This window comes from Mixophyes fleayi, chromosome 4, assembly GCF_038048845.1.
Source record: "Mixophyes fleayi isolate aMixFle1 chromosome 4, aMixFle1.hap1, whole genome shotgun sequence".
Classification (NCBI taxonomy): Eukaryota; Metazoa; Chordata; class Amphibia; order Anura; family Limnodynastidae; genus Mixophyes; species Mixophyes fleayi.
The window spans coordinates 11,364,901-11,387,718 of NC_134405.1; the positions used below are offsets into that span (position 1 = coordinate 11,364,901).

The 22,818-nt window shown below is 42.0% G+C and overlaps 1 protein-coding gene across 1 annotated transcript; it reads left to right on the forward strand.

Annotated features, from left to right (window-relative positions):
* Positions 1 to 17,180: 17,180 nt before the first annotated feature.
* Positions 17,181 to 18,074, forward strand: LOC142150386 (olfactory receptor 5AP2-like). The gene has a single exon (XM_075205580.1). It carries the CDS (start codon positions 17,181 to 17,183, stop codon positions 18,072 to 18,074), a length of 894 nt encoding a protein of 297 aa, XP_075061681.1.
* Positions 18,075 to 22,818: the final 4,744 nt, after the last annotated feature.

A 22,818-nucleotide genomic window follows, 5' to 3' on the forward strand; every position in this document is an offset into this window, starting at 1 on the left:
TTCTGCAATTCTCTCAGTTGTGTCTGAATAGCAACCAAAACAAATTGCTTGTGTCTGGTTCTTCTTTCTTCATATATTCACTTCTTGCCAGTGCAGACTCCTTATGTATTCAGTGTCTGATTCTGCGGATCAAGTCTTGTAAACCACTTCTATTGTGCTGTCCTTCTGTTGCTCAGATTATCCTGCTCTAGAACTCTCCCATGTGACATAGTAATTGTTTGATTCACATATTCTCATGGAACTGATTCTGCAATGACAGTCATGATCTTATACACCACAACTGTTTCTTTTGTTTTTTACGGATGAAATCTGGTAAGGGCAGGCAGAATACATTTAGTACATCTTCTTCACCTCTTATGTATATCTCCATCTTCTGTGGGACATTTTTTTGTGCACTTTATTAAATACATATACCGGTTACCAGACATAGTCACAGAGTCTTTCCTACTGTCCTTAGTCATATGGCGATAACTGGATATAGTTGCTAAATGTAATAAACCACTTTATGCATTTCTAGTTTTCTTGCTTCATCAGCAATTTTCAACATACTCATTTCTAGTTGGACACACAGTTCTGCAAATGTTGCCATTGGTTGATTTCCAAGGGTAGTTACAAACATTAGACATACAAATGGGCTTGGTGGACAATTACTGTAGGTGCTTTTGAACAAATAGAATTGGTCTGTCCTTGTACAGTTTCATAAATTAGTTTATTAGTGTTTATCTGTTTATTGCAAGTTAGACAATGGAAGCAAATGTTGGATTAGATTTACAGCTTTGAACAATCTTATTCAATAACACTCAATGTTGACATAGGTACATTTTTTCCATTTTTTCATCACCTTTTAACATAAGATAAAATAAATTAATTAAACATTAAGGACCTCATTTAGTGTTGGACGCAAAGTCCGTTTTAAACGCATCCAGCAAAAAAAACACTACCACGCATGTGCAGAAAGCATCAAATCTGCCTGCATCTTGGACGCAATTAACACTTACGACAGCTTGCGATTCACTACCAGAGAATGGGAGGAACACGGATTTGTGAAGGTGTGACCATGTAAATACATCCTAGTCACAGTAAGGCGCACACGCAACACACGTCAAAACAGGGCTAAAGCTGTGCGGCAGGAATTAGGTGGCGCAAGCGTTAGCTAGCTGCAGGAACTGCTCGCAGCATGATAGGGTATTAAGAGTGGGACGCAACTGGGGTTGATTGCCACTCGCAATACCCTACCAAGCTGCGGCATTCTCCCACTTCTACACTTCTTAAACGGACTTTGCGTCCGACTTTAAATGAGGTCCTAAATGAGGGTATAACTGTTTTACTTATTGTGGAGATAAAGTAATTCACCAATTACCTGAACAACCCACTAATTGGTTCAGAGCCGTAACTTAGAATTCTAGCGCCTGGGGCGAGAAAGACAAGTGCTGCCCCCTTACCCCTCAATTTTAACCAAATTAACCGAAATTATTCCTAAATTGCGCCCCCCTTCAGTGTTGCACCCTGGGCGGTCGCCCCTGTCGCACAGCCCTAGTTACGGCCCTGAATTGGTTTGTTTCTACATTACAATAGTTAGTGATATGTTCTCTGGGACAGAAGCTTATTGTACTCCCAGGTCACTGAGTTTAATATAAAGAAGACTCTTTAGAGCAGCCATGTGGATACCAGAATTCGGACAATTATATGCAGACAGGTAACAGACTGATGTACATGTTTTACCACAGGTATCATTTTCTTAATCAGTTTATACAAATATAAAACAAGAAACTGGTGACTGAAATACACGGGGGCTGCTAGGAAAAAGGACCCAGGTCTGAGACACAAGAACAGCACCCCAGTCATTTTTAAACAAATTTTGTTATTATTTTAAATGATTTTCAGCTTATTTTTTGATTTACAGAAACAATGATCAGAAATGATCTCTGTTATTATGTCACTGACCCTGACAACATTGGGAAAAACAAATGTACCGAGTGTAGATGTGGGGAGATGTTTTTGGTCTGTTGAAAATGCGGCAATGCCCCTTCTGAAATCTATCCATGACACACTGTCTGTGAGCATTACACAATACGTCATACTGGTCATCAGGGCCGCCAAGAGGGGGGGGAGTGGGTACATTTTGCCCGGGCTTGCCAGGGGGCCCGGGCCCTCGCGTCCTAATTTGTAATTTATTTATTTATTTAGTTTTTTTTTATTTGGTTATTTTTTTTATTTTATTTTTATTTAATTTTTCCGCGGGGGGGGGGGGGGGGGAGGGTGGGAGGGAATAGGTCCTTCGTTGGTGAGGGGAGCTGGAGAGAAAAAAAAATAAAAATGATTCATACTCACGTGATCGGCGCTGCGTCCCTCCTTCCTCTCTTCTTCATTCACACTGACTGCCGGGCGTGACGTCATCAAGTCACGCCCGGCAGTCAGTGAGGAGCACCAGACACGACCAGAAGAAAGCAGAGAAGACAGAAGAAAGAAGAGAAGAGAAGAAAAGAAAGAAGGTAAGTGTCACGGGCACTAGGAGTCTTTACCCAGGGATCACCAGGTGGTAGGCTTACCAGAGCAATGTAGATGGTAATAGGGTACTCTGGTAGCTGGGTGATCACGGAACAGAAGATGGTGGATGATGAGATGCTCAGGAAAGTCTATGACTAGCAACACTGGTAATATGGAGGTAGTAGTACACGAGGAACTGTATGGACAAGGACACGTGAAGGTAGTCAGTGGTCTGCGATAGCAAGTTGTACCACTGCTATAGTGAGGAGGAATGTCCAACAGAAACGAGGAGGTGAGAGAGTCAGCGGTCTGCGGATAGCAAGTTGTACCGCTGTCTGAGTGAAGGAATGGAATCCAAGTGGAGGTATCCGGGGAGTCAGTGGTCTGCGATAGCAAGTTGTACCACTGCTGTGTGAGAGGATACTGGAACAGGTGATACTGGAAACAGGGATCAGTGGTCTGCTACTAGCAAGTTGTACCACTGAATATATATGTGAGGAGGTGCACGGGGAGAGGCTGCAACACAGGATATACACAGGCACCTTATACACAATCCACAGTAACATGCACAATATATATAAATGACTGAACAGCTCTGCAAATATAGAAAGTCTCTTGAAGTAGTCCAGCACAAGTTAACACAGTCAATGATGGCAATAGACTCAGCGGCTAGCAGACTCCAGAGGAGAACCAACACAGTCCAGCAAGATATGCAATACACCAGCACAGTCAATGAGAAGTATGCATACCGTGGTTCAGAAGCAGGCAGTCAGATAGCAGTGCAGCGATACCTGAGCGGCCAGAGGCCGGCTGGATGAGAAGTCCCAGGATAGATGAGGCAGCGGTCTAGTAGGTGCAGCGCACAGGTAAGTAGACCAACAGGGACACGAATCCACAGGAATCAGTAACACGTGGAACTGGACTCATGGAGGACCCAGGAGAATGGAGATGATCCAGCAGAGGAGTAGTTGATGAGATATAAATCCAATGCTGACAGGAGGGTAGAGACCAGCGGGACACGTGAAGGCGTGGAGAGCGGATCAGCAGTAGATGGGTGATAGCGCGGTCAGCAGCAGGAGGACTCTGCGGTACACGGAGGTAACCAGTAGCAACCAATAGGTGTCAGTAGCGATGGAACACGGGAGAGCAGAGTAGACCAGGAGCTGTTGATCACGGAGAGTAGCGGATGGCAATGAGAGCAGCAGTCTCGAGGAAACACAGGAGAGCTGAGAAGAGACTGCAGTGCACAGGGGCAGCGGATAGGAATCAGCTAACTTGTCACGATGATGAACACAGGCGAGTTGCAAGCTGGAGGCTGTAGTGCACAGAGACAGCGGATAGGAATCAGCTAACAGTCACAATGATGAACACAGGCGAGTTGCAAGCTGGAGGCTGTAGTGCACGGAGGCAGCGGATAGAAATCAGCTAACAGTCACGATGATGAACACAGGCGAGTTGCAGGCTGGAGGCTGTAGTGCACGGAGGCAGCGGATAGGAATCAGCTCACAGACTTGATGAGGAACAGGTGAGTGGATGTGAAGTAAAGGCTGGAGTGCACGGAGGCAGCGGGTAGGAACCAGCAAACAGTCACAATGAAATATAATAGCGTGATGTGGTTTAGAGGACTGTAGTGCACGGAGGCAGCGGATAGGAATCAGCAAACAGTCACAATGATATATAATAGCGTTGAAGTGGTTTGGAAGACTGTAGGGCACGGAGGCAGCGGATAGGAATCAGCAAACAGTCACAATGATATGTAATAGCGTTGAAGTGGTTTGGAAGACTGTAGTGCACGGAGGCAGCGGATAGGAATCAGCAAACAGTCACGATGATACAGTTGATGGTAGAAGTGGTATGGGAACCACAGTAGTAGAAGTGGTTTGGAAACCACAGAGGTAGAAGTGGTTTGGAAACCACAGGAATCAGCAGCGCTGAAAACACGAGGAATACAGGAACACCTTCAGAGACTCATAGAGAATGAGACTCCAAGATCAGGCAACGTGGTGTTGACCACAGGTGCTTAATGTAGGGAGTGTTGCCTGATCTGCCAATTGAGTTAAAGGGACATACACTGAAGTATAGAAAAGGGCTGCGCATGCGCAGACCCTCAGGATGGAGGACGGCCACGGTTCCTAAATGTCCGGGAAGAGGCACTCACAGTACGGTGAGTGACAGTACCCCCCCTTTTAAAGGTGGGCACAGAACGCCTGGAACCGGGTTTGTCCAGGTTTTTGGAGTAGAACTTCTTCAAAAGGGCAGGAGCATTAAGATCTTCAGCTTTGATCCAAGAGCGCTCCTCAGGACCAAAGCCCTTCCAATGAACGAGGAAACGGAGGACTCCTCGCGAAATTTTTGCGTCTAGTACCTCAGTAATCTCAAAATCCTCCTCCTGATGAACTTGAACTGGCTGCGGAGCTGAGGGAGGATTTGAGAAACGGTTGATAATAAGAGGCTTGAGTAAGGACACATGGAAGGCATTAGAAATCCGAAGATTCTTAGGAAGAAGAAGTTTCACACATACTGGATTGATTACTTGAATGATCCTATATGGACCAATAAAACGAGGGGCGAATTTCATAGATGGAACCTTCAAACGAATGTTTTTAGTAGATAACCAGACACGATCTCCAATTTTTAGTGGTGGAATAGCCCGCCTCTTCTTATCTGCGAAAGATTTATATTTGATAGATGTCTTCTTTAAACAGGTTTTGACCTGAGACCAGATATTTTTAAAGGTCTGACAAGCAGTCTCCACCGCAGGAACTTGGGTGGGCGGGAGGGCAGGAAATTTCGGAAAAGACGGATGGTGACCGTAGACCACAAAAAATGGAGTTTTGGATGATGACTCATGGTACATGTTGTTATGGGCGAATTCAGCCCAAGGAAGCAACTCTACCCAGTTGTCTTGATTGGCTGAAGAGAACATCCTTATAAAAGTCTCAAGATCTTGATTGACACGTTCAGTTTGTCCGTTAGATTGCGGATGGTAAGAAGATGAGAGTGCTAATCGTATGCCCAAGGTTTTACAAAGGGCTCGCCAGAATCTGGAAACGAATTGTACTCCTCTATCCGACACAATCTCAGAAGGACATCCATGGATACGGAAGATCTCTTTAATGAAATGTTTAGCCAGAGTAGACGAGGAAGGCAAACCAGATAGAGGAATGAAATGAGCCATCTTCGAAAATCTGTCCACCACCACCCAAATAGTGTTATGATTCTTACTAGGTGGTAAGTCAGTAACGAAATCCATACTAATATGGGTCCACGGTTTGGACGGAATGGGTAGTGGTCGCAGCAACCCTGCTGGGGTTCTGCGGGAGGTTTTGAACTGGGAACATAGCTCACAGGAAGCAATGAACTCTTTGACGTCTCTCCTCATTGAGGGCCACCAGTAACTTCGAGAGAGAATCTCAAAGGTCTTGTGTTCACCGGCGTGTCCAGAAAAACGAGAGGCATGGAACCACGAAAGGATTTTCCTCCTTAGAGTAGGAGGCACGAGGGTCTTCCCAAATGGTAGCGTTTTGGTGGATGAAGCAGCCAGTGAGATACATTTGGGGTCTAGAATGGTATGGTTGGAAACCTCTTCTATATCAGAGGACGTCACAAAAGCTCTAGATAAAGCGTCAGCTTTTTTGTTCTTGGCAGCTGGTTTGAAGGTTATTATTAATTCAAAACGGGAAAAGAAAAGAGACCATCTTGCTTGACGAGGGTTCAAGCATTGGGCAGACTGGAGATATGACAAGTTCTTATGATCCGTGAAGATCGTCACCGGATGGCGAGCTCCCTCCAATAAGTATCTCCATTCCTCTAATGCAGCTTTGATAGCTAGTAACTCCTTGTCCCCGATAGTATAATTCTTCTCTGCGGGCAGGAGGCCCCGAGAATAGAAGGCACAAGGATGGAATTTTTGCTGTTCCGAGCGTTGAGAGAGAATAGCTCCTAAGCCCACATTAGAGGCATCTACTTCCAGGAAGAAGGGGAGTGTCACATCAGGCTGTCGAAGGATTGGAGCCGAAGAGAAGGACTTTTTTAGTGTTTGAAAGGCTTGAAGAGCCTCAGGTGACCATTGCTTAGGATTAGCCCCCTTCCTAATCAGGGCCACAATAGGAGATGCAATGGAAGAAAAGTCTTGAATGAAGCGTCTATAGTAATTGGCAAAACCTAAAAAACGCTGGATAGCACGGAGAGTAGTTGGCTGGGGCCAATGTAGTACAGCATTCACCTTGTCTGGATCCATCTTCAGGCCAACTCCGGAAACTATATACCCCAAGAATGGAATCTGGGGTAATTCGAATGAACATTTTTCTAATTTACAGAACAATGAATTTTTCCGTAGCCTGGAGAGGACTTCTGCCACATGTTGGTGGTGAGAAGGCAGGTCCTGTGAAAAGATCAATATGTCGTCCAGGTAGACGACGACACATACATATAATAAGTCCCGGAAGATCTCATTGATGAAACCTTGAAAAACAGCGGGGGCATTACACAGCCCGAAAGGCATTACCAGATATTCGTAATGCCCGTCTCTGGTGTTAAACGCTGTCTTCCATTCGTCACCGGAACGGATTCTGATTAAATTGTAGGCACCACGAAGATCCAACTTAGTGAAAATACGGGCTCCCTTGATGCGATCGAATAGCTCAGTGATCAGCGGAATGGGATACCGATTCTTGATAGTAATGGCATTGAGTCCACGAAAATCTATGCAAGGGCGTTAAGATCCATCCTTCTTTTTAACGAAGAAGAACCCAGCTCCAGCGGGAGAGGTGGAAGGTTGAATAAACCCACGCTGGAGGTTCTCCTGTATATACTCAGATGTAGCTTGAGTTTCAGGTAATGAGAGTGGATAGACCCGGCCCCTGGGGGGAGTCTTGCCAGGTAGAAGGTCGATCGGACAATCCCAAGAACGATGAGGAGGAAGACGTTCAGACTGAGCTTTATCAAAAACATCAGTAAATGAAGCATATTGAGGAGGGAGTCCCGGTGAGGTAGATGAGATGGAAGATTGCTGTACTTTGAGAGGAATGACTTGGGAAAGGCAACGATGGTGACATTCAGACCCCCAAGACGTGACTTGAGGGGTGCGCCAGTCAATCTGGGGAGAGTGACACTGAAGCCATGGAAGGCCTAAGACAATTGGACTAGTCGTAACAGGAAGGATTAAAAACGATATCTCTTCATGATGCAGGGCACCAATCAGAAGGGTTACTGGAGACGTACTCTGGGTGATGAGACCGTTGATGAGACGTGATCCATCTATAGCCGTCACAGTAATGGGTGTTTTTAAGGTAATCACTGGTAGGGACCATTGATTTACTAATGATTTGGAAATAAAATTTCCTGCTGCTCCGGAATCAATCAATGCCTGTGACTCAAAGGTTTTGGTAGCACAGGAAATTGTAACATCAAAGGCGCAGACTTTAGATTTCATGGAAGATGGAGAGGACTCCAGGGACCCTAACTTCACCTCTCCAGAACTAGTTAGGGCCTGGCATTTCCCGATCTCTTAGGGCAAGAGCTGAGCATATGAGTGGAATCAGCACAATAGATACAGAGTCTATTCTTTACTCTTCGTTTCCTCTCCTCTGAAGATAATTTGGAACGTCCTATCTCCATGGGAATCACAGAGGGTGAAACTGGACGAAATTGAGGGTTAGAACGAAGAGGTGCTTTAGCAGAAGTTGTTTTCTCAGCCTCTCTTTCACGAAATCTCATATCAACACGATGGCAAAGAGAGATCAGATCTTCAAGTGACGAAGGAAGCTCCTGGGTAGTCAGTGCATCTTTAATTTTATCGGAGAGCCCCTGCCAGAAGGCGGCAACTAGGGCTTCAGTGTTCCACTGAAGTTCAGAGGCTAAGATCCTAAATTGAATGACGTACTGTCCTACTGTATGAGATCCTTGTCGCAGACGGAGGATGCTGGAAGCAGCGGAGGTCACACGACCTGGTTCATCGAACACACTTCGGAATGTAGAAATGAATTTGGCACTATCTTGCAATATTGGGTCGTTTCTTTCCCACAGAGGGGAGGCCCAAGCCAGGGCTTGTCCAGAAAACAAAGAGATAAGATAGGCCACTCTGGAACGATGGGTAGAAAAATTTTGAGGTTGGAGCTCAAAATGGACTGAACATTGGTTAAGGAAACCCCTACAAGTTTTGGGGTCCCCATCGTACTTTGACGGAGTAGGCAGGTGAAGCGTAGAAGCTGTAGACACCTGGGATGGCACTGGGGAAACGGAGGAAAGCACAGGAGCCTCAGTAGTAGCTGTCACAGTCTGTCCAGATGTTCCTTGGGAGGTTAACGATTGATAACACTGAAGTAACAGCTGTTGGCGGGCATCCTGTTGCTCCACACGGCTGACCAGATGCTGCAGCATCTCTTTGGCGGTAGGTTCCGTATCTGGGTCTGTCATGGCCTGATCTTACTGTCACGGGCACTAGGAGTCTTTACCCAGGGATCACCAGGTGGTAGGCTTACCAGAGCAATGTAGATGGTAATAGGGTACTCTGGTAGCTGGGTGATCACGGAACAGAAGATGGTGGATGATGAGATGCTCAGGAAAGTCTATGACTAGCAACACTGGTAATATGGAGGTAGTAGTACACGAGGAACTGTATGGACAAGGACACGTGAAGGTAGTCAGTGGTCTGCGATAGCAAGTTGTACCACTGCTATAGTGAGGAGGAATGTCCAACAGAAACGAGGAGGTGAGAGAGTCAGCGGTCTGCGGATAGCAAGTTGTACCGCTGTCTGAGTGAAGGAATGGAATCCAAGTGGAGGTATCCGGGGAGTCAGTGGTCTGCGATAGCAAGTTGTACCACTGCTGTGTGAGAGGATACTGGAACAGGTGATACTGGAAACAGGGATCAGTGGTCTGCTACTAGCAAGTTGTACCACTGAATATATATGTGAGGAGGTGCACGGGGAGAGGCTGCAACACAGGATATACACAGGCACCTTATACACAATCCACAGTAACATGCACAATATATATAAATGACTGAACAGCTCTGCAAATATAGAAAGTCTCTTGAAGTAGTCCAGCACAAGTTAACACAGTCAATGATGGCAATAGACTCAGCGGCTAGCAGACTCCAGAGGAGAACCAACACAGTCCAGCAAGATATGCAATACACCAGCACAGTCAATGAGAAGTATGCATACCGTGGTTCAGAAGCAGGCAGTCAGATAGGAGTGCAGGGATACCTGAGCGGCCAGAGGCCGGCTGGATGAGAAGTCCCAGGATAGATGAGGCAGCGGTCTAGTAGGTGCAGCGCACAGGTAAGTAGACCAACAGGGACACGAATCCACAGGAATCAGTAACACGTGGAACTGGACTCATGGAGGACCCAGGAGAATGGAGATGATCCAGCAGAGGAGTAGTTGATGAGATATAAATCCAATGCTGACAGGAGGGTAGAGACCAGCGGGACACGTGAAGGCGTGGAGAGCGGATCAGCAGTAGATGGGTGATAGCGCGGTCAGCAGCAGGAGGACTCTGCGGTACACGGAGGTAACCAGTAGCAACCAATAGGTGTCAGTAGCGATGGAACACGGGAGAGCAGAGTAGACCAGGAGCTGTTGATCACGGAGAGTAGCGGATGGCAATGAGAGCAGCAGTCTCGAGGAAACACAGGAGAGCTGAGAAGAGACTGCAGTGCACAGGGGCAGCGGATAGGAATCAGCTAACTTGTCACGATGATGAACACAGGCGAGTTGCAAGCTGGAGGCTGTAGTGCACAGAGACAGCGGATAGGAATCAGCTAACAGTCACAATGATGAACACAGGCGAGTTGCAAGCTGGAGGCTGTAGTGCACGGAGGCAGCGGATAGAAATCAGCTAACAGTCACGATGATGAACACAGGCGAGTTGCAGGCTGGAGGCTGTAGTGCACGGAGGCAGCGGATAGGAATCAGCTCACAGACTTGATGAGGAACAGGAAAGTGGATGTGAAGTAAAGGCTGGAGTGCACGGAGGCAGCGGGTAGGAACCAGCAAACAGTCACAATGAAATATAATAGCGTGATGTGGTTTAGAGGACTGTAGTGCACGGAGGCAGCGGATAGGAATCAGCAAACAGTCACAATGATATATAATAGCGTTGAAGTGGTTTGGAAGACTGTAGGGCACGGAGGCAGCGGATAGGAATCAGCAAACAGTCACAATGATATGTAATAGCGTTGAAGTGGTTTGGAAGACTGTAGTGCACGGAGGCAGCGGATAGGAATCAGCAAACAGTCACGATGATACAGTTGATGGTAGAAGTGGTATGGGAACCACAGTAGTAGAAGTGGTTTGGAAACCACAGAGGTAGAAGTGGTTTGGAAACCACAGGAATCAGCAGCGCTGAAAACACGAGGAATACAGGAACACCTTCAGAGACTCATAGAGAATGAGACTCCAAGATCAGGCAACGTGGTGTTGACCACAGGTGCTTAATGTAGGGAGTGTTGCCTGATCTGCCAATTGAGTTAAAGGGACATACACTGAAGTATAGAAAAGGGCTGCGCATGCGCAGACCCTCAGGATGGAGGACGGCCACGGTTCCTAAATGTCCGGGAAGAGGCACTCACAGTACGGTGAGTGACAGTAAGTAAAGAAGCGGAGAGGCAAGGGGAGGGAAACAGAAAGGGACAGTGCTTTAAAGAAGTGCAAGTAAAAAAAAAGGGGAGAGAGGCAGAGAGTAAAAAAAAAAAAAAGGGGAGAAAAACACTAAAAAAAAAAAAGGGGAGAGAAACACTAAAAAAAAAGGGGAGAGAAGCACTAAAAAAAAAGGGGAGAGAAGTACTAATTAAAAAAAAAGGGGAAGAGAAGCACTAATTTTTTTTAAAAAAAGGGGAGAGAAGCACTAATTAATGGGCACTATTTTGTTTGTAGGGTGATGGTGGGGCAATTTAATAGTGGGGACTATTAATTTAAGATGGGGTTGTTTGGAATCTATTGAATATGGGGGTGAGTTTAGGGAAAATGAGGTCTTTTTATTAAATGTGACTATGAGTTATTTAATGGCAGTAATAATGATTGCGGGAAATAGGTATTACTGTTTGCAGGAAGGGAATAGGTTTATTTATTAAATATGAATACTATTATTTTAATGTTGGAGCTGGAGGAAGGCTTAATTATTAATCGTGGGTGCTATTGATTTAACGCCGGGGCTGGCTGTAATTTTCTAAATGTAGCCATTTTTTCCCCCCAAATAGGTCCTTAAACATTCCAGGATCCGGACAAGCCGCAACTAAAGAAAGCAGCAGTCACAGGTGGTGAAAGTGAGAAGAACAGGTAGGAGAGAGCAGCAGAGTGTGTGAAATGTTGTGATTCTAGTAGGGACAATGTCACTTTTTGGTGACTGTTGTGCCCAATGTAAGGTGCAGGCAAAGACTGAACTCTTTGTGTACACACTGTGGTGCTAGATGTCTTAAAAGTCAGGAGTGCTGGGACATATGTGACACTCTGGTGAATTCAGGACCTAGTAATTTTGATGTGCTAGCCACGCCCCAACGGCACATTGCCATGCCCCCAAATGTATGACCACACCCTCGAAAATTTTTGCACCGTCGTTAGGCTAGCCACACCCCTACGGAACATTGCCACGCCCCTGAATGTATGACGACAAGCCCAACATTTTTTATTTTGGGGGCTTACTCGACTATGAGGGGGGGCCCCATGAATTTGTTGTACCCAGGCCCTGAATTCCTCTTGGCAGCCCTGCTGGTCATGTCACTATATCCCAGTCTGATAAATGGCACTATAATGTAAACAATACCTGTGTCCAGAAATACACAAAGAATCTCTAATGGTAATTTATAAACTAAAACACATTCAAAGCTGCAGCTTGTTCTGCTTTGTGTAAATACCCATATATCAGATCCCTGATGGCCACTATGATTCTACTTTTCTATGGTCTTTATTGCACTATGGGAAGCATTGTACAGTCTTCTAGAAATAAAAGGGGTCAAAGATCACTTTACCAACTGTTTGCTTTGGACCCTCTCCTTATTACATTGCCAACCTTCCATTATCCTGTTCAAATACTGCTCATTGGAGTCTCGTTAAGTCATGAGAGTGATGGAAAATGTGAGTTGTCTTGCAATGTTATAAATGACTGATTATGCCAAACCAAACTAATACAACCAGTTTTATATATTTCAGATGTTAACAACAAGAAGGAAAACATCAAACTGAGACACTCTTTATCTCTGGGGCTTCACTGACAAACTTGTAGAAAACTACCTACTAAAGGTTAAACCCAGGGACTGAAACACCTTCTGCTGAAAGCCTATCTATAAATCAAGCTGGTTGGTTATAGAATTTATAAATCCTTCTAATATGACATATTTAGAAGGAGATACCTGTGTGAGGTAGAGACTCCAAGACTTCATCTTGTTGCAACCCTAATGTCTACCAGATACATTGAGATTGTGGAAGGAGCTGCTATTTCTGAATAAGGGAAACATTTGTCCAAGATGCGGAAGATAATTCTCAGTGATGTTCTAGTGATAATCATCATGATGATGATTTAGATTTGTTTAGAATCTGTCTTCTGAGAGTGATTACTGTATTACACTGGTTCAACAGAGCCAAACGTAGAAGACAAATTAATAGGTCTATCTACAGAAAATGCAGTGACCCAACTTATCTCACCAGTCTTGAACCTATCACAGGTAATAAAGAATGATCTTAATTGGCCTCATAGATACCCTTATTTCTTTAAACTTTTTATAGATTTACTTAAATTGTTTTGTAACAGTTATTTCAATAATCTTTAAAAGTTACTATTGCCCATTTAATCAGAATAAGAACCATTTTATTTTGAAAGATCTTGACACCAGGGACCCTGGTGAAACTGTTCCCTATGCAAATAGTGAAGTTATTGAATTATTGATTTAATATTTGCTGTCAAAAACAGTTGACTTACATAACAGCATGGTCTTGTCTTCACAAGTCTTAGAGTCTAGGTTCCAATACAGTAATTCATACATACTATGTGATAATTTAGTTAGATTAAATGAGCTCTTAAGCATATTATCTATAACTTAAAGTAACATTACATTTATTAGTAAGGACTAAAATATATAAAACAAATCAGGGTCACCTTTAAAGCATTTATGGTAATTAACACACATTAGGTAGTATTTAATATGAATTAACCCACATTTGATGGTACTTATAAATATTTATAATGCAGTGTAAATGTCTAGAGCAGCAATTCCATGAATAAATGAAATGTGTTCTTTAATATAAATTACTGTGGCAGACTATAAGAAGAGGTTTGGTCATTATCTTTTGCCTTGGTTTGTTTATTTAGGCTGCTATCAACTGTATGCAGTTTCCACAGTGTCATGTGGTTACCAGGGCAACCACAGTTACATGGCACAATATTTTAGTAAGAAGATAGGCTTTGGAGTGTCTCCCAGAGATCTCTCTGCACTGTAAAATCTTTCCTCTCCTTACCCCACCTCTGCCTACACATAATATACTAAGAGTCTAGCTCTGTGTATGCTACTAGTAGCCAAACTTGTCTGCCCTCAAGAGAGGTTTTGAAAAGGAAATAATTATTTATATAAGTACAGTTAAGAAAAATGACTATCAGATATATATTTAAATGGTACTTAACATTCTATTTAAATAAAAATAAAAATCTTTCATTGTATGTGCTGCTTTAAAAAAGGGTGTTTATTTTCCTGCTCACAATCTTCCCCGGTGAGCCAGAGTTTATCCATACCAGGCACAACACACCTTATATTTTTTTTTTTTACTTAAGTTATCTCCTGGACAAAACCATGTTTCAATGCAAGGGGTGCATTAGTTTATTGTTTTGCACATACAGAATATGCTACCTTTTTTTCCTAGATCATCTTTAAATTTCAGAATACATATAAGCTGTCAGGTATTTCTGCTACATGAAAAAACAGCCAGTATTATCCTTATGTGCAAAATAATAAATTAATTTACACCCCTTGTATTGCAAAATGTTTTGTCCAGAGAACTTAAGCAAGAAAACTTACTCAATTTCTTGCTTAACTTTCTTTAATGACTCAGGACCATATTCCTTAAGTCTCTATGGTTGGAGGAAAAATATTTCATGATATATATATATTTATATATATATACATATATATATATATATATATATATATATATATAATCTCATATTCTCTAATGCCCCCCTACTGATTCATTGGTTTTATTCTCCCACTAGACTGTACGCTCTCACGAGCAGTTCACTCTCTACCCTCATTCTGCAGCTCTTTTGTCTACCTCAAATGTACTTGTTACTTTTTAATGTTTAACTTGTATTTGTGTGAATTTTATGTTTGGTTTGTAGTTGTACTTTAATTTTTCCACATTTAATGCACTTGCTTGATTCTGTGGAAAAGGTAACCAGAATAGGACCTGTCCTGCAGGGAAAGGTACAGAGAGTGCTAATGATCCTGCTGTAACCTTGAGAAAGGAGTTTCCATACAGGTGCACGACATGAATGTGATTGCTGCGGGGTGTGTGTGTGTGTGTATAAAAGGATTGTGGGATCTGGTGGGCAGTGCTTCCGACGCTGACTAGCAGCTGGACAATAGTGAAGGCTTGTGGATGAAGCTAGGAAGCCGTGGAATCTTTGCTGTTTGTGTTATGCTGTCTTATGCTGAAATAAAACAGCTACTGCTTAAGAAGCCTTGAGTAAGCAGTTTCTGTTTAGCGATAAGCATACACGTACGTGTTTATGAAGATTTAACGAGATCCTGCCACTTACGCATGCTTGCACCTAGATAGGTGGGATGGGGGCATTCTAACATAGACAGAGTACAGTAAGGGCATGTTCACACAATTGACAACAGGTGTTGATTGGGAGAAAGATGAATATAAGCCTGAGAAAGCCATATCATTTGTATGTTGTCAGGAAAGTACAAATAGTGGATGATGACGGTCTCCAGCGCCATCAAAATCTTGTGCTTGGCTGTGTGCAAAGGATCCACTGATTGGTATTGTTTTCATCCCTCAGTCATATATTATTCTTTTGTGTACGTGCTTAAGCAAAACCTTTCTTTTTTTTCACACACAAGACAGGGAGAGTTGTTTCTACCGTACTAGAGAGGTTTTAGCCATTTAATTGCTACCTAATAGCGATACGTTTATTGCAAATAAAATAAATGGTTAAAAACATGGTTGGACATAAGTGCTCAGGCACATATGCTACTGTTGCCAACTGACACACATCTTAAGATAATTGCTGCTTTGCACATGACACAATTGCAGCTCTAAGTAAAAGCAAAGATAATGGCGCTGGGAAAAAAGTGGAAAATCAGATAGAAGTAGAACATGAAATAGGCTGATAATAACATATAAAATATAAAAACAGTTTAATATTGTACAATCAATACAGCAAAAAGTTCCTAATAGGGATATATAGAAAGCTGGTAAGCAAATATTGGGAATAAACTCCTCGGAGGTTTCAATTGAGAAACATGGATGCAAGATCAGTCTATGCCAAACTAGATCTATATGTGGTCACAGACAATGATTCATAAAGGGCTAGAAATTCATAAAGCCCAATCCAAAAGGTGTATAGAGTCTCCAATGGGTTAATCAAACTTGTGTCCAGATGAATCAAAACACAGAAGATACAGGGAGGAATGTTCATACGTGTTTATAAACAAACCGCCGTCCGGACAGCACAAGACTGCGAAGACAGTGTATGACTCTTAGGACATCATTCTTACTCACAACTGTACTCAGAAAATTCCGCCGTGGGAGTCCAAATGATAGATGCGGTACAGTGAGATTCACATGGGCTAATCCGTTAATAATAAAAGTCATCCATGTATACTCACTGACTCTTGAAGCATCACTTGACCAAGCAGAGCTCTGTTAGAACGTGTAGGTGCACCTACTAAATGGGCTGTCCGGAAACACAGACGGTAGTACACGCTTCCTCCTCAACTTTGATTCCTCAATCCTCCGTGAGTATAGGAGATCCTTGATTCTCAAGCACTACTCCCGATAGCTGGTAGCTGACGCGTTTCGTCACCAAGGTGGGACTTTCTCAAAGCATGCAGCTCTGTGAGGAAACCGGGTTTAACGTAACCTGCGCCGCACAGCTGGCCTACCCGGTACCTACCCAAGGTTCAAAATCACCCAGGCAAATATCTGAAATGAAGCAAAGACGTTTATTTAACAAAATGGAAGCACTTAACAGCAATAAACATATTTAAATAATAACTTGAAACACTACAGTCTGGCACGGACAACATACAGGGTATAATGAAAACATCTCACCAGTATCCTTGTCACTTTCAAGGACTGCTGTTTATAAATTCAAGTTTCTCCCACTCTCTCCTTTAAGGCTACCAGCAAAGGTAGCGGCCCTGAGTCTCTTTCACTCCGCTTTCGGTGGACACACAGCTCCCCAAGACCTGGAGAGGTAAATCAGGGCAACAGCTGTACTCCAGGGACAGATTGTCCCTTTCCTGTCAGGGGCAGAGATCTATATCTCAACGTCAGCCTGACTTCAGCTATCACTTGGTTGTGAATGCCAATTTGCCATCCTTTGGATGGTCTTTGAGACTTGGGGAACAATTGTGGGCAACACTGCAGGTTGTATTGTGCACTTTGGGAGGCATTGCTTATTTTGTACACTGTTTTAGAATTTTTGATATGTGTGGTCATTATATATTTCACCATTACAGAGATAATTCAATGGACATCATAAACAAGACAAAAGTTACAGTGTTTGTGTTTTCTGGACTTACTGACAATGGAGAACTTGCCCCGTTCCTCTTCATATTCTTCTTATATGTTTATATTGTAACTATTGTTGGAAACATTGGCATAGTGGCTGTTGTTCATAACACCTCCAAACTCCACACTCCGATGTACTTCTTCCTGAGTTACCTCTCTCTGGTGGACCTTCTCTGCTCCTCAGTTATTACTCCTAAAATGCTCTCTGACCTTATCTCCATGAGGAAGGAGATCACATTTGATGGATGTGTCCTTCAGTTCTTCCTTTTTGCTACTCTGGCAGGTACTGAGGTTTTTCTTTTCGCAAACATGTCGTATGACCGATATGTTGCTATATGTCATCCTCTACATTATGTCTCAATAATGTCCAAGAAAAAATGTTGGTATCTGGTTGTCTTGTCTTTCTCTGTTGGCTTCTTGCAGTCATCCTTGAAGACTGGCTGTGTATTCAGTCTCCAATTCTGTGGTTCAAACCTTATAGACCACTTCTACTGTGACATGCCTCCACTGCTCAGACTGTCCAGTTCTGATACTTTCTCCTGTGACATGGGAATTATTTTCTTCATACTTTCTAGTGGCATGGGTACATTAATAATCATTCTGATCTCATACACTCATATCATTTCATCCATTCTAAGGATGAATTCTGCTGAGGGCAGACAGAAATCTTTCCGTACATGCTCTTCAAATCTCTTGTGTGTCACCATCTTCTATGTGTCTGTTTTCTTCACTTACTTACGCTCTCCATCTAACGTATTTGAGAAACAAGACAAGATAGCTGCTGTCTTCTACTCAGTAGTGACACCAATGCTGAATCCACTTATATACAGTCTGAGGAACCAAGTGGTGTAAAGAGTCATTACACGAGCAATGCACAATTTTACAGGTGTAGATATTATTGTGTCATTTATCAGGGAAAGGATTGTTTCTCTATCAATAAATTTGAAGCTAAGAAAGCATAATGTGTAGCCCTTTTAACAACTAAGTTGGGATAATAGCTGTTATGGTCAAGTAGGTAACACAGATCAGAGATGGGAAATTGTCATCTAGTAAACTGGTTGGCTCAGTGTTGTAGAGTTTCAGCCTTGAGGTCACCTGTATAAATACATACACAAATATGTTCTTGTTCATATAACTTAAGCTGGGTACACACTACACTGTTTTCATCCAATAATCGGCTCAAACAGTCGACATACGACCGCTCATTCAAAAGTCGGGTCAGTGTGTGCAGTGACACGATGGTCGAAAGTCTGCCCAAATAGACGATTATCGGCTCATTTGGTTGGTCGTACCGTTTAATATTTTCGTTCCAATCTCGTTTCCGCTGTGTAGTGTGTATAAACTTCCGACCGATCCACAACAATGAGTACAAAATTACAGTCATTGCTCACGACAACATGGCTGTAAAAAGTCGCTAAAAGGACATCCGCTCTTCCCTCTATCATCCTAAACAAGGCTAGTGTGTATGCAGTCAATGGACCGAGCGATCGGAACATCAGTCGGATGCAAAATCGCTCGGCATACAAAGTTGGTCGAAATTTCTGTAGTGTGTACCCAGCTTAACTCAGTATGTTGAATTAAAGGGGATCTTAACTTTGATAATGAAACAATAGAGTGGGATGGTAATAGTTCAAAAGTTTCAAATTCACTAAATAAAGGTTGGATGCCCCAAGATATGTAAAAGTTGTCTTGTTAGCAATTTGGTGATATGAAGTTATCACTGATTATTGTAATTAATTTTAAGTTGCCATATTGTCCTGCAGATAAAAACAGTGGGGAAAACAGATCATATATATAACATAGGGATGCATTAAGTAGATCAAATAAATACAATTGGGAAAACTGATTAAGAAGGGTGCTGCTTGTGGCTGAGCTTAAAATTTGGTAGGTAAGCACCAAGCACACAAACTTACCTGGCAGACTCCCCGCCGGGTCGCATCTGTAGAATTAACTCACTTGTCCAAGAAACAGGTGGAGCACTAAATTAGGTTATTTTAGCCCAAAAACAAAAGTGATTTTTAAACAAATTGCAAAACAAAACCAAACAAAACCTAAACCAAAACACGAAGGTAATTCAGATCCAAAACCAAAACCAAAACACAGGGGTCAGTGACCATCTCTAACTATAACTAAGACATTGTTGTCACCCTGACCATGACCCTAATGCTGTGATGGGCAAGCAGCTAGATTTTGGGTGCCTCTCATGTAGCCCCTATTTTTTCTAAAGGACCACACATTATTTTTAATATGTTGCTAAAAGAAGTATTGGGCACATTTGAGACATATTTCAGATTCAATGTAACTAAAACACTTTTACTGTTAGCGATCAGGACTAAGGAACTTCAATAGGGTTTAATAGGGTTGAAGCTTGCTGTGTGACACATAGCAAGCATCAACATCTCCAAGTATCTGCTATTGGTGCTCTGCTTAAGGAACTGTCAAACAGTGTGTATGGTGCCGTGGTATCACAGTGACTGTTCATGAGAACAGTTCTCTAAGTCATCGACGATTATAGTTTATCAGGACATCTAAGGCACAAGCCCACTATATGATTTAACCCAAAAAAACAGTTGTAAAAGCCAGAAATCAATAATACTGTAACGGCCAAATGTTTTGAGAATGACACAAGTATTGGTTTTCACAAAGTTTGCTACTTCAGTGTTTTTAGACCTTTTTTGTCAGATGTTGCTATGGTATATTGAAGTAACAATACAAACATTCCAAAAGTGTCAATGGCTTTTATTGACAATTACATTAAGGTTATGCAGAGAGTCAATATTTACAGTGTTGACCCTTCTTTTTGAAGACCTCTGCAATTCGCCCTGTAATGCTGTCAATCAACATCTGGGCCACATACTGACTTATAGACACCAATTATTGCCTAATCAATGCTTGGAGTCTGTCAGAATTTGTGGGTTTTTGCCTCTTGAGGATTGGCCACAAGTTCTCAATGGGATTAAGGTCTGGGGAGATTCCTGGCCATGGTTTTGATGTTTTGATACTGTTGCAGTCAGTAAAAATTAGCAGAAGTACTCTATCTCTCTTCTGGCTATCCAAATTTAGGATTACGCCTTGGATTTTCAATTCCACGGATTAACATTCTGCCCTGCATTTGTAAATTCTGCAATACATATTTCTGCTTATGCTGGGTCTATTTAAAAATCTGTATGTGCGCACAAGTTAACAAAGCCATGTACTTTCAGACATGTTACAGTTTAAAACTCGATTATGCACAAGATTAAACAAAATTCAATAAGTATATGGTCTAAAAACATGACTGTGATATCTGGGGAACCAGAGGGCTAGAAATGTACATGATTTTATATGTCACACTTTGTGAGAAAGGAGGTGCAGACTGGTTGAGGTGAAATTCACCACTCATTTCAACACACTGGTGATTAACTTAGATCTGTTATTAACCTAAACAAACCCCTTGCAAACTTTTGGTGAGTTCCAGAACTCTGGACTTACTATCACTTCCTATTGGTATTAGCCAGACCTCTATGTGCACATTCCCACCACCAGTAAAAGCCAAAGCTGGAGCTGTTTGATTCTCAAAGGGTAGCTGCAAACATTGGACATGCACACACAAATGGGCTTAGTGGACAACTATTGTAGATGCCTTTGCACAAGTAGAATGGTTTGTGTTTGCACAATTTCATAAACTAACTTACTGGAGTTTATGTAACTAGCGCAAGTTAAATAATGGAAGCAAATGTTGGATTAGATTTGCACCTTTAAACAATCTTATTCACTAACACTCAATAATGATATAAGTATTTTTTCCCATTATCCATAACATAACAAAAGATAAAATAAATTGATTAAATATTAATTGAGGGTAATAACTGTTTTACTTATCGTAGAGCTAAAGTAATTCCCCAACTACAGGAAACAGCACACTAATTGGTTTGTTTCTAAAATACAGTAATTAGTGATATGTGCTCTGGGACAGAAGGAAATTATTCTCCTGGGTCACTTTGTTTAATATAAACATAATCTTCAGTCACATCCGTGAGAAGCTGTATGGATCCCAAATGTCACACAATTATATGCAGACAGGTAACAGACTGATATATAACTCTCACCACAGGTATTATGTTTTTTTATCATTTTATATACATGTAAGACAAGAAACTGGTGACTGGAATACAGGGAGAGCTGCTAGGACCAGGGACCCAGGTCTAAGACACAAGCGCAGCACCCTGGATCATTTTTAAAGGCATTTTGTTATAATTTTAAGTGATTTCCAGCAAATATTTTGATCTACGGAAACAGCGAACAGACGTTTGTAATTAGAAACGAATGTGTGTGGATGTGGGGAGAGGTTATTGGTCTATTGAGATCACAGCAATGTCCCACCTGAAATCTAGCTATGACCTTTAATAGACTGCCTGTGAATATTACACAATACGTCATGCTAGATATTTCATTATATACCATGACTGATACATGACACTAGCATGTATATATCATATCACTGATGGCCACTATGATTCTACATTTCTATGGTCTTCACTGCACTTTGGGAGACATTGTACAGTCCTCTAGACAAAAGTGGTCATAAGTCAGGTCAGTGTCCTGCAAACTATTTATTTAAATTAAATTTATTTAATTTTATAAATGACTGATTTTACCAAACTAATGCACCAATTTTTTTATATTTTAGATGCTAATAACAAGAAGGAAAACATCAAATTGAGACAAACTTTATCTGTAGGGCTTCACTGCCAAACTGTTGTGGAAACTACAAACTAAAGCATAAACCCAGTGACTGAACCACCCACTGCTGGAGGCTACCTATATATCAATGGGGTTGGTTCTTTGATTTATAAATCCTTCTAATACAACATACTCAGAAGGAGGTAACTGTGTGAGGTAGAGATTGAAACTGTTTATCTTGTTGCAAGTTTAATATCTACCAGATACGCTGAGTTTATGAGTAATGTCAGAAAGGAGCTGTAGGAGCTGTTACTTCTGAATAAGGGAAACATTTGTTGAAGAAGCAGAGGATAATTCTTAGTGATGTTCTAGTGATAATCATCATGATGATGACATTGATTTTTTTAGAATCTGTCTCCTGACAGTGATTACGGTTTTACACTGATGCAACGCAGCCAAACTCGGAAGGGAAATTAATAGGTCTATTTTCAGAAAATGCAATGACCTAAGTTATGTCACCAGTCTTGATCGTGCAGGTAATAAAGAATGATGCTAATTGTCCTCGTAAAACCTCTTATTTCTTTGAACTTTTTACAGATTTAATAATATTGTTTTATAACATTTATCTCAATAATCTTTAAGAAATCACTATTATGAACTTCATGAGAATAAGAACCATTGTATTTTGCAAGATCTCAACTCGAGGGACCCTAGTGAAATTGTTTCCAATAAAAATAGTGAAGTTATTGAAATATTGATATAATATTTGCTGGCAAAGTCATTCCAGCATGGTCGTGTATTCACAAGTCTTAGGGCTAGATTTACTAAACGGCGGGTTTGAAAAAGTGGAGATGTTGCCTATGACAACCTATCAGATTCTAGCTTTCATTTATTTAGTGCATTCTACAAAATGACAGCTAGAATCTGATTGGTT

Bases quoted from the DNA above. Each gene is read 5' to 3' on its own strand.
- LOC142150386 (XM_075205580.1), top strand. From the start codon at position 17,181: ATGGACATCATAAACAAGACAAAAGTTACAGTGTTTGTGTTTTCTGGA.